At 41.4% G+C, this 13,242-nt stretch overlaps 2 protein-coding genes across 4 annotated transcripts in view; one reads left to right on the top strand and one right to left on the bottom strand.

Moving 5' to 3' along the window:
- The window catches only part of LOC119549876 (RNA polymerase II elongation factor Ell), a 41,366-nt gene that overhangs the window by 387 nt on the left and 27,737 nt on the right, over nt 1–13,242 (top strand). The gene's annotated exons all lie outside the window — the stretch shown is intronic.
- On the bottom strand, nt 454–6,201 carry LOC119549877. Its single transcript, XM_037858182.1, has 7 exons — nt 5,639–6,201; nt 4,265–4,672; nt 4,016–4,194; nt 3,774–3,950; nt 3,070–3,216; nt 2,734–2,997; nt 454–1,949 (listed from the first exon to the last, which is right to left on the bottom strand). Exons 1-7 carry the CDS (start codon nt 5,918–5,920, stop codon nt 1,847–1,849), a joined length of 1,560 nt encoding a protein of 519 aa, XP_037714110.1. The 5' UTR covers nt 5,921–6,201; the 3' UTR covers nt 454–1,846.

Here is a 13,242-nt window from a genome sequence, read left to right on the forward strand (position 1 = left end):
GAAAAGTAATATACGGTTGCCAGGAGGCCTTGACAATTTTTTTCCCAGTCTAAGGGTCGTTTTCTGGAGTCCCTGATTATCTGTCCGAAAAAAATTAAAGACCAGATAAACTTGTCGTAAAAGTAAATCAGTTTTCTCGACTCCTTTAAAGTATCAGAACGAAAATCAATGACAAAGTGCTGTTTGTTAAAAAATTAAGCTGCAAAGCGACAGTACAGGATTTGATTTGATTATTGTATTAGGTTTTGTGTATATTTGAGATTAGGCTTTGTGAAATGAGCTGTCAATTTATCGATCCGAAAAGTACTTAGCAGGGAATCTGAGTCCCTGTCAGAGTTACCTGTCTCATTGACTCACGAGAACACAAAATTTCCTTAGCAGAGACTTTATCTGTCCAAGAATTTAGCCCATAATAAGAAAATTACCAATTGTCATATGCATATATTAACTTTATTTTAGATTTCCATTTATTACTTTTTTAAATCGATTTTTGTACACATAAATTTCGATTTACATGAGCGTAAATTTAGGGTTTTGGAGATTGATGTAAGGCTATACACATTCAATTGCGTGGTGTTTCACTTTTTGCCCTCAATGACTTTTTTCTAGAGGGTTATACATTTGGTTTGTTTGATAGTGTGTGTGCGTGTGCTAACTTGGCTTTTAGAGACGACTGCCATTTTTGACGCGTGTTTCGTAAGCTAATTAAAAATCGTATTCCATTTCAGTTACAACTCCTCACTTTGCTTCTGTCCTTGGGTGAATGTGTGTGTGCGAAAAGGTGTGATTTTGTGAGTGGGGTAGACACTACTACCGACTACACTTGGAAATTTAATCACATGCTTTTCCTCTTTTCACTGAAAACTACTCATCTTTCTACTTTCAACGTGTGTTTTGTGGTTGGATGGTGTGTGGATGAACATGCTGGGATTGCAGTAACTTGGTTAACTAATCTTAACTGATAACTTAGAACTAACTGAGTTGACACTGGCGTTACGTGGGCCGAACGTAACGCCAAAGATCCGTCCGCAGGTCAGCCGCGGTGCTGCTAAATCTCTCCGGAATCTAATTTGGATACTATAACATATTCATTTTTTTGTGGAAATTTTGCAACTTTTAATTTTTTTCTTGTCGAATTTTCTCAAAATGTTGCATTTAATATAGAACTTTTGGAAATTCGATGGGAAGTAATTTGGATAGATTGATAGAGCCGAACATGAAGTGGAACGCGAAACGAATACATTCTTTTTTTTTTTGTAACACCAAACGCTGGCCCTGATCGAAATCCCATTGTCTTGGCCAGCGTTTCAGGCAGTGGGTAGACCTTATAGACCTCTGCTACCCGGCCTGCCTGTACGAAACAACTGTATGCGTATAAAATTGGGGATATCGAGGGATAGTGAGCTTATGACAGGATCTAAAAACGAATTCCTTGGTGGTTGCGTTGCGCCTACGTCGAGCAATCGAAGAGCAATCCAAGGGGGCGAAGGTCGTGCCCTCCGAGGGATGATCTGTTTCCGTTGCTCGCGCCCTTTTTCGAGCTGTCTTTTTTGAATGCAGTTTTACGATTAACATTTTTTTTTTTTTGTTGACCATAGCCTAGATTCGGTTTTCTCATATGATCTTATAATCCCTCTCCACGCCGAGGCCCCGGTTCTAAGTTGTTTTTGGGTGGCCAAAGGTGTTCAGTGTCGACGGTTGAGTCGGTGTCTGTGTGTGTTTTCTGTGATGTCTGTGTGTTAATGGGGTGGACTCGAGTGCTCGGGTGGGTGGTGTGATAGGTGGTAGGTGGGTGGGTAGGTGGTACACACCCATCGCCGGACACATCCCATGTTGCGAGCGGTACTTAGTAGACAATCAGCAGGTTGTTCTCATTGAATCCTGCCGAGTGACCGGCGTTGCGTACAATGAAACAGGATCCGTCGAAGTGCATGCGCTTCTCATTACGACTAGAAGAAAAGTGGGGATAAAGATAAGTCATTAGAAACTGGAACTAGTTATAAACTTCATTTGTTCTTAAGTTAGTTTTATGGAGAAAGATTCGGGCGGAGTTGGTTCTCTCGTTTAAGTTTCCTCACTATTATACTTTGAAAAAAACAAAGAATTTTGCATTGTAACTACGATATTTATAGTTAAATCTAATAGTTATAAAGTATTCCGTAGACTATTTTTTTTAATTCATTATCTTGTAAGTCTTATGTTGAACTTTAATTGTTCTTAGCCCAATTTTTATTGAAAAAGATTTGGGCGCAGGCGGGCTCTGACTATTAACTTCGATATTATGACATTATCTTAAAAATATATCGGATCTTTAATCGGAAACACATTTACCAAGATGCAGGTGGAGGTGGGCTTTCCCTTTCGATTTTGTGACTATTAAACATCGATATCACTGTGGACGACAGACCACGTAGTACTACTACTACTAAATCAGAAAAATTTAGAAAGTGTATTTATTTAGTAGATCGTATAATACGTTTTCGTCACAAAATGATATCGCAACTTTTGTTTGTTGAAGGTGCGATCGTCACTCAATTTTTACCTCGTTAAGGTGTTTTTGTTTGATAATTATTATTCTATATTATCCATTTGGAAAGTAGTAATTTTTCGGTGAAAATGATTAAATTTTTTTTTTTCATTTCGATTTTCCGGAAAATTCTAGTCAATTGTAGTGAACACTTTCTTCGAGTGCATCATTATTGGAAATAAGTACGGAGGCAGTGTCAAACTCACCGGACGAACAAGTGCGAGGTCTTTCCCAGCGAAGCCGTGCAGTGGATGCCGGGGGTGGTCAGGGTGGCCGACCCGTTGCCGGGACTGGTGCGAATCAGGCACTTGTTGTGCTGGCGGGTGACCTTCACCAGGCCGTCGGCCGCCTGCGTGATGCGGAATCCATTGATGTCGTACACCTCGGTACCGTCCTCGGCGCAATTGTAGGTGGAGTTGGCGATCACGTCGTGGGCATCCGACATAAAGGATGGGCCGTGGCGCGAATCGCTGAGGGGTTGAGTGTTAATTAGAACGGGAAGCTGGGGGAATTGATTTCGGCAATCCTTGTGCGGCACTCACTCGTAGAACACCGCCAGTGTGTAGTCCTTGGTCAGGTCTGTGAAGGTGTCGGTGGTGGTGCGCGTGCCAGCTGTGTCCACCAGATAGATGAGGGCACAGGACTCGCTGGTGAAGCTGACGCCCTTGTACCACATTTTGGCATAGCGACTGAAAGGAGGTTAAAGGGTTTTACCTTTTTCGGTTTTAGGGCAACAAGTTTTAAAGCCTCATGCAAAAAACGATGGCCTTCTGAACTTTAACTTGTGATTAAAGTATAAAAAGAAGGTACACAGAAATAAGTAAAATCGGAAAAGCTTCTAATTTCTTGACTACACAAGAATACATTTTAATATTCGCAATGTAAATTTAAAGGACATATTTCGAGATAGCACCCAAAAATACTCTGGGTAAAAGCGAGATAGCTATATTTAAAACTCTAAGAGATATAAAAAGAAAGCCAAATCTATCTAGATAGACATAATATTTATTTAATGACATATCATTATCGTTAATCATTTAATAATAATTATTTTAGCTATATATGACTATAACTGTTCCCGAAACCTTTAATGTAGCTTACTAAGGTCATGATTTTTTCTTGTTTAAGGTAACCAGTGATTTTTAAAAGCGATGAAAATGATATTCTATACAATCTTAATAGGGTCAAGAACAGGCGATCTCTTTCCTAATGGGTTTCCCAATCGAATTTCCCCCAAATAACTTACACAAAGTTATTGGCCTTCATTCCGTCATAGGTGACGATCTCCACCTTGGAGCCGCTCTGCAGGATTCGTCCATTGGGATGGATGAGGGCCGAGTTGCTGCAGTTGCGCGACAGGGCGACGGCCACCATGCTGCGCTGGTTCAGCACGCGCACCGCCTTGTCCAAGGTCATGTCAATGCTAGAAGAGTGTATGGAAATGACTAGGGGTTACACTTTTCCCATCTGTAGAGCAACTCAACTAACCGAACGCCCTCGCGCAGGCGCAGCTGAATGGTGCCGTTGGTCATGGCAATTGGTCCAGAGCCGGGACACGGCGGCGGTGTGTTGTTGTCGAACTCAAAGTTCCTCGAACTGACGCGACCCAGGGCATAAGGTGGTGGTGGCATCGGGGAAGGGAACTGTTGAGTGTGGTGCGCCTGAGGCTGGGGATACGGAATATATATACCTTAGTTGTCGTTTACTTAGAATGATATAGGGTCACTACTTCCTTACCAGGCAGTAGGCTCCCTCGGTCTCAAAGCCATAGCCAGAGTTGAAGCGCCCCGTGAGGCTCTTGCCGCTGCGCGTGATGTTCGCGGCATCCATCTCCAATCCCATGGCCTCGAAGCCAGCGGTTACCTGCGGCATGGCGCCAAATGCCGAATGCGGGGCGGCATGGACGCCCAGGTGCATAAAGGGGCGGGCACTGCTGCTCGTCTGGCTGGAGCACTCCTTGGCCAGGATGTTGGTGTTGGTGCCCACGCTGGCGCTGTGGCCCAGGCTGCTGCTGCTGCTGCCGCGCTCCAGGCCGCGATCGAATCCGCGCTTCACGCCACTAACACTCCCGGCACTCAGCGACAAGCTGCTCAAGCGAGGACCCAAAGCGCTGCTCATCGAGGACACAAGGCGCATGGTGGCTTGCTGGGGATGGGCATGGATAAGTACGATGTCAGGATAAACGATATCAGGAGGATGAAGTGCAGTGTTAAGCTCTTCAGTTTGTGCTTAATATCAGCAAAAGGTGGTTTTTTATATTCAAGTACCATCTACATCTACCTATTATCACATAATCATTGTTATCTTTTAATCTGAATTAATTAATATGTACTTAAATTTATAAATATGTATGTATACATATTTATGAATGATATAGTTCTATAACAGCGGTCCGCAGCTTCCCTTTAAGCGGGCACAGGGAAGAGCTCTGCTTTTTCTTCGCCGCCACACAAACAGTGTAGAACAGTCGACATTTGATAAGTGGCCTCGCGTGAAAATTACTCAAACAAATTAAAAAGAGATAGTCGGAGTATTGGGTGCCGACTGCTGATTAATTACATTGGGGTATTTTAAAATATACATTAAAAAAAAAATGCTATCTTACATACGCATTTTTACAGGCTTGTCTAAGCATAATATGTGGCCTATCTAAATGGGCTTATACAAGCATTTTTCGCCAAATTTGCAGAAAGTCTTCATAAATGGGATATATAATTTAATGATTTTGATATATACACATGATATATGTAAACATGTTTGAAGTTTCGACCATTTTGTGATATCTCGAATTGAAAAAGTGTTAAAAAGCCATTGCATGCACCCACAAAAGATTGTTTTTGGGCTATACCCATAGTCACTGTACTGTCAGTTCTTAGATGTCAAAAAAACACTTAAGAACTTTTAAAAAAATACAGTCTGCGTAAAATGCGGTTAAATACACAAAACATAAATCACTCTTAACTGTTTTTGCTGATCAGATAACCGACAATGATAGCCACACTCTTAAGTGTTTAAAAGTGACAGGCGAAGCCCTAAAGATTGTCATCTGTGAAAGTGCCTGGCAATCCTGAAGTGAAAATTGGTTTTTGGGGCAATGGCAACCCTACTCACCGGCGATGGATTGTTGTTGGTGAAGACGGAGCGCTGGCGCACGCCATTTGGAGCCTTGGTGGGCGAGCGAAGGATGTTGTTGATCTTGTCGTTCAGCTGGGCACGGGACAGGAAGTCCTCGGCATTGAAGATGCCCACGCGGGCGCTCTTGGGGGTGGTCAAGGGGGTGGGGGACAAGAGGGCCGCCTCCTGGAGCTTGGGCTCATCGCAGCCCGAGTGGGAGCACTGCACCTCCTTGGTGGAGCTCTTGGGCGAAAGGGTGTCCTTCGCGTCGGTAACCATGTTTTTTTTAGCTTTGGCCTGGACTTTGGCTTATGGGTGGTTTGTTCAAACGAGAGTGTGCGGTGGTGTCGGGGGTGCTACACTATGTGTTCTTTTGTGGACCTGGGCCTGGACTTTGGTATCTGGATCTAAACGAGAACGGCACACGCGCGTGCTGGCTGGCGAAAATCAAGTACTTTGCTCGACACGGAACACAACGACTCAATGAGAGGAATTTAATTTTTATTTTTTATTACTTTTCAAGAGCTCTGCTCGCTGCGACAATTTTCGAAAGAATGACTGGCCCCGTCTGCCGTTTGAAGGTTCTGACAGCAGGTCGCCTACCCAGTTTTCGATAGGGTGAAAGTGCGTTGGCATCGAGTACTTTCCCTTTCGTTTGGGTTAGTGTGGTAAAACGAAAACGCCATGTGAAAGTTCAACGAATATCCGATTAGTGCTGCATACTTTTAGACGGCAAAAAGTTGATTGAATTCGAAGTAACGCATTTAGGGAAGGACGGCAGTGTTGAATGCATTCTGGACAGCATCCGGCGATGGGCTTTTAGTGCCCGGAAAACGAAGTTTGCCTACATAAAAGTCGGGCCGGCGGCCAACTTAATTGAATTGAGAAATAGTCTTGAACAGACAGAAGCGTTTCTGGGCAATTTATTGCAGCTCTTTTTTTTATAGTTACTACCCAGCTGTAAGCAGCTAAAAACGGCTTAGGCTTTAAGACTTATTGGTAAATTGCATTTACTGAGGAGCAAGCTGAAAGAAAGAAATTGCAACTTACCTTATTGAACTGGTTCAATGTCGGAATGGCGATGAAAAATAAGAGTAGGAAACTTTTGAAGAGCTGTTGGCAAATGTAAAAGTTATGTTCGAACGTGAGCATCTGCCTTGCCTCTAAAAACAAAAAAACTTGAGTTGGACCGGTATCAGTTGATTCAATTTGGATGTAGGGAGCCTTCTCATGAAATATTTAAAAGAATATTTAATTTGAGATCTCTAAGAGTTTTCTTGATAGTCCTTAAAAAAGTCTAACAGCTGAATTGTAATTCCTATTTATTACTCCCTTTTCGAGTGTCATATTTCATAGTGCCTGATATATATATGGTCTTAATTCATTTCCAGTGAAACAGCCAAGGTCCCTCTTTTTTTATTTATTAATTGATGACCCATTCAATCAATATCGAAGTTTGTTTTTACTGCTCTGGGTGAAATATATCATCTGTTTTTCGCATTCTATTTATCTGCCTGAATGTTGACATATTAGCCACAATTTTGGCAAGCCACCAAGGTCGTTTAAGTTTGGTTTTAGCTTGTTGTTTCTACTTTCTGTGGGTTCACTAACTCACCTTCGGTGCGAAAGGACCCTGAACTTCCAAATCAATTGTGCTTTGCTCCGACTGTCAACTCTTTCCGTTCCCATGATTGATTTTGGATCTTGATTTTTTCGCGGGGAATAGTTTGGCTAATGAGCGCATTGACTCCTTGCATTTGGCCATCGGCCCACGCAGGTCTAAATTTTCACTTTCGCCAACGTTTCTATTTAAAAAGAGGCGTTTAGCCAACCGGTTGACATCTTTGAATATTATTTTTGGCACTGTCGGGTCATTAAAATGCTGCCACTGCAGCTGCATTTCCTCCCACGCATCGCATTGACTCAGTTTTGAGCACCGAGCGGCGACTGAAAGTGAAAATGGCAAGTGAAAAAAGAACAAGTTTAATGTATTTATAGCAAGAATGCAATCGCATATGCACTCAATGAAATACGGAAACTCATTTGTAAAAAGCGCCCATGTCTCCCCCGTTGTTTTTCCGTTGTCACTTTCGCCAGCCGCAGGCGAACAAATTGGTTAACCTCCTTTTTCAGTATTTATTATTCGGATTGTGGAAATTTTCGCCAAAATGCAAATGCAGCTGAATTTTCGGTTTTATGTGGGCGCTGCTGGTAGAATAGTTAGCTGAGGTTGGCTTTTAGCTATAATTGCGGTCGCTTTATTGGCTGGCAAACATATTTGCCAAGTTTTAATTAGCTCTAAAGATATAAAAACTGAATATATAACATAAGAGAAATAAATTCGTTGCTAATAAAAATGTGGAAAACTATTTTCGTTGTCTGCAGTCTGAGATTCTACCCAGTCAGTGAACTTTGGCGCAGACAAAGATGATAAAATCCATATTTATAGATATGGTGCATATAGAAAATGCATAGGACTCGGCCTGTGTTGCAATCTTTGACGTCATCGTTGTGGTATAGTGACCACTCAGATTGATGAGAAACTTATGGCATAATTGAAATGGCTTTTAAAATCCATTTGCTCCACGCCTCCTTCCTTATTAAATCCTTAGCAATTTTCATTAAAAACAATTAGCGCCAACGACGCCACTTGCCTTTGTCGACACACAACCAGGAGTTTTCCCCCAGGGGGGGGTAGGGGGGATGGAAATTAATTGATTGTCAAGATGAGGCAACGGCAACCGAGCTGTGTAAACAAATAAATGTGTCTGGTCATTCAGCGGGAGATCTTTGTTGTCGCCCCTAGATGATAATGCCGTCCGCTGTCAGCTATGGAATTACACACTCCCCCACTCGTCCAGCCACTATACCATATAACCCATCCATATATCCAGATATTCCGAAACCGATGTGTGCACATTAACGGATCTTGGCCGATTGGCACGCGACGCTAAAAGCCTTTCGGCTTGGCTTCCATCAATATTTTGGCATTCCAGGCATTTCCCCGTCGAATTCCTTGGCGACTCTTCTGTGTTTACACAATCCCCTTGGCAGGGCTCAAGAGTAAATCCCGACCCCCCGGGTGATTCACGGGGATTTCCTGGAGCCACTAAGAGCCACCTACGCGTGCCTAAAAAATTATATAAAAACAGATTGTAGGGTTGGCCAAATTGGTCTGTTCTAAAAGTCTGCCGACTGCCGCCGTTTGACGTCATCGCCTCTTCGGCACTTGCCAAAAAATCATCTCGTTTGGTATATATACCATATACTATGGTCCATCAAAAGGTGTGCTAGGCATTTTTTGTTTTGTTCACTTTTTGGCTGGGCTGGTTAGACTTTCGCAAGATTTAATGTGTGCTGGCGCTTTGCCCGCGATGTCGGTCCGCATTTCACGCTTCATTGGCGGGCAGAAGTGACGTTGTCGCGTCTGCTTTGATTTTGATAAAATAGGCCAAAGTGTTCATCAATAATCATTTCTGTAAAGATCGGTGAGCGAAGCAATTATTTTTACAACATTAACGAACAGCTCGCCAGCGGTCGCCGAAGATAAGTTGGCCCAGGCAAAGCAATCAATATTTTTTTTGGGGCATCCTTCAGAAATCAACACTTTCAACGTGTGGGCGGTTAAATGACATCCATTTTGTTCTAGTTTTTAAGAAACATAATGCTAACAAGTTCTGGGAAATAAGCCAAGCACGTGAGTCTTACAACACCTTTTAATTTGAAGGTTAGAGTACTAGCTATCGCTTCAATGCAGTATAATTTTTTGGAATTTGTACCTAAAAATACTAAATATTTGTAGATTAGGTACCGACTTTTTAAGTTCAAGTATTTCCTAGAGATATTTGAGATCTTCAAAAGTCTATTACACATTTATTTACTCTAGGCACACTTTACTTTCTATATACCCATAAAATTAATAATTTAATTTTAATATCTTGACTCAAACTTCCATTTGTCAAAAAAAGCTCCACAATGTTGCGCAACCTCCAAAATATTCCTCATATTTTATTCATTGGTAGCCCAGAACGAAAACAACTGTAGAAATTGTACACAAAAAAATTTCGCGAAAAGCCAAGAAGATGCAGACGTGCCTCTTGGCAGCTACCACGCCCACTTTCCCAAAAGTGTTCCAATTTCCCAGGTTCATTCGGGGCCCACCTCTCTCCAAGATTCCCGAGAAGGCATAAATCAAGTGACTTTCACTTCTGGCTGTTCCGCCTTCGCCTGTTTTATCTTTTTTTTGTGTTGTTTTTGGCGAATATTAATTTTTTTTGCATCAGTATTATTATTACGGGGAATATTGTCAAAATGAATTTTATAACACATGCACACTTTTATTTGATGAGGCATACCTATAGAGGCGAATAAGTATCGGTGATTACTTGTCACGATCGAGTGTTCTCGCTTTTTCCTTCCTTTTTTTGGGTGGAATAAACTGTCGGTTTTATGGGACAATATCCCCCGCATTGGAGACAAGGTGCCCAGAGACAATTACAAATGCATTGGCAATTGCAGACAAGGGTTGCATAGTTTCCGGCACGCATTTCGCTCGCTTTGTGCCATTATTTTATATCCAATTCCCGGGGAGGGAAACGAGTCGGCCAGACTCGCTGTCCAGACGGGAAAGTTCAACGCACCGATGGAATCATCATCATCGGGCTGCAGACGGGGACCCAGAGCCATTGTTGAATGGCAATTGGCCATAACCAGACCAAGGAATCACAATCGTACTGAACTATTTGCAATTCCCCAGCCCCAAAGCAGACCGACCCCCCGAAGAACATCAAGCGCAGACAACCCGCTGACTCAGAAATGTGGCCCCATCCCCCCGGGAACTGTCAACATTTTGCGGCGTCCCCATTTCGTGGCGAATGAATTTACAATTCCTGCAGTGAGCACACCTTTTTTACAATGTACACATAGAGAAATTAAACACACATTCTTTCAGCTTCATAAGCATAGTTCTAAAAGTGTTGGGAGGTAAATAAGTAAATCTTCAAATCCAATACATTTTTTATTCAGCTTAAACAGCTTAATTCTGAAAGTGTTGGGGTCACCAGAAAAACATTTTTAGCACTCGGGAGGTACGTTTGCAAATTTTCAGCTTAGGATTGGTTTCTCTATTTTAAATATACTAACTTCGTTCAAATAATATCAAGATTGGTTTTAGTATTTCTCTTTCTAAACCAAATTCGAAAAGGTTTGGGGTCACCAAAAAAATATTTCTATTAAAATGTGTATGTATTCAATTTGTTTTTTTTTTCGATATACAAGTAGAAAAATGTTTCTAACATAATATTACTATTACGAATTGTAAAAACAAGACATTGGATCTCTATAAAAATAAAATATGTTTGAAATAAAGTTCAAGAGTAAATTACATAACTTTTTATTTGACTTTATTTTTTTCTCTATGTGCAAAAGGAAAACGTGAAATTTCCCAGATCTCCGTGGGGTCTGGATAACTGCAAATAAGAACGAGGAAAAGTGAACCGCAACGGCTGCCCATTTCGAGAGTCCCCATTGTTTATGGTCCGCTGCGGTGGCCACTGTCAAGTGAGCATCTGAAGCACCGACCATTTTCGACACCCACATTTCACCGCGATGCGAGCACCTCAAACACTGGAGCAGGAATGCTTTCAACTTATTTCACGGCGCTGTCTTGTTATTGGGATCAAGTCAATATTTGTCGAGTAAAAATTACTTCCTGTGGAATTTTTTAAGTACCCTCATTTTCTTTGGTCGGCTGGCCACCTTTATGTTTGCATTCCTCCTGCTGTCTTAATTTAAAAATGAAAACACAATTGTTTGTACAACTTCACGTGATTGAAAATGTTTTAATTAGGGAATGCTCCAAGTTTTTGGGGCCCAGGAATTTGTCATCTTTTAATGAAAAAAGTTTATTTATCTTTCATGTTTTAAGAATTGGTTGCATGGGTGTTTATTTAATAAACATTTTGGTTTTACTTTATTCATATACTTGCTTCATATAATTTATAAACATTTTGATGGGGCAAACTTTCTTGAAAGTGGTGCTTCTCTTACATATTAGATGAAGTTTCGTCTTTTTTGCTTGTATTTCACTTTGGGGATTTTTTTTTATATTTTTCTCAAAGATGATAAGTGTAACAAGAATTTACTTAAGATTGCTAGGTTTATGTGATAAAGGTTAAATATCATCATATCATCAATATTAGTTTAAAAATCGACTTTTAAATATTGAAAGTATTTAAAACGATCTCTTGGTTGCTAGAGTATGAGAATATACCATTTCCAAGAATGAAAAATTGACATTTTAATATAACAACCTATAACACACCATTTTCATTTTCCAGAACATATCATCAATATTAGTTTAAAAATCGACTTTTAAATATTGAAAGTATTTAAAACGATCTCTTGGTTGCTAGAGTATGAGAATATACCATTTCCAAGAATGAAAAATTTACATTTTAATATAACAACCTATAACACACCATTTTCATTTTCCAGAACTTACAAATGAAAATAAAATACGTTTTTTATTGTTAAAAATTTTTTAATCAAACTTTTGGTTGGTAGAACAGGGGAACACTCCATTTCCATTTCCCCGAATTTCCGACCTGCGGTTCCATTTTATTATTGTCACCGTCAAACTTTTGTAATATCAAAATTGCATTATTTTGTTGGGTTCTTTAGTGGAACATGTGTATGAAAGCCGTGTCCTGTCCAATTTTCCAGGGGACATGTGCGCCGATCTGCCATTTTGGGATTGAGTTTCGATTTTTTACGTCTGACCGGAATGAAGTTGAACAGGAAACGCGGAGGGGGCGGCCCGGAGCACTTGTCATGTCAGTGGGGGCGGTAAACTGGGCCGTTGTCCTTGTTGTTGCCCCCGTTGTTTGCCTGTTTGTTTGTTTGTTGTTTGCTCTGTCGTCGTCGTGTTGGTATTGGCCAAAAGTGCCGGCTCCATCGCCGAGAGCGTGTCGAACGTTACATGTGGCAACTTTAATGCGCGAAGCTCGGCAAACACAAATTCAAATGTGTACACATAAAGTCAAGGACTCGCAAAGTTATCAGATTTATACGCTGCAACTCGAATGAGGCAAAGCAAACAGTAGAGCTGATTGCTTATCCAATTTATATCAGAATCGGGAGGCTGTGAGACACATCTCTAACTGGCCTGCATTTTTGGCTCAACCTTCGGGCGGCGAATTACATTTGCTCCGAGCAATTTGCACTTGAGTTTTTCATGTTTCATTGCGTAAAGATGTCAGCGTATCCATTAGATACACGCAATTAGCGTCCCCATAGAGTGCCATTAGCTGGAATTCATAGTCGCTCTTGAGCGCGTGGACATGCCGGAAGTGTCGGCGACCTTTGATCCAATGATGTTGGCCTAAAAGCCTGGCGGTCGCTGCAATTACGTGTGTGGTTTGCATGGCGAACTTTACGTATCCTGCATCCTCGATCAGAGACACGCAAAGGATTGTCAACGCCTGCAACTACGTTCAAACCGCAGCAATTAGCTAGTGTGCCCCGGCTTAATAGCCATGTAATTTGGTATCGGTAGGGCTTTTCGTTTGAAAGTTATCCGGCAGTAACCTTTGACTATATCA

Source organism: Drosophila subpulchrella, chromosome 2R (assembly GCF_014743375.2).
Source record: "Drosophila subpulchrella strain 33 F10 #4 breed RU33 chromosome 2R, RU_Dsub_v1.1 Primary Assembly, whole genome shotgun sequence".
Lineage (NCBI taxonomy): Eukaryota > Metazoa > Arthropoda > Insecta > Diptera > Drosophilidae > Drosophila > Drosophila subpulchrella.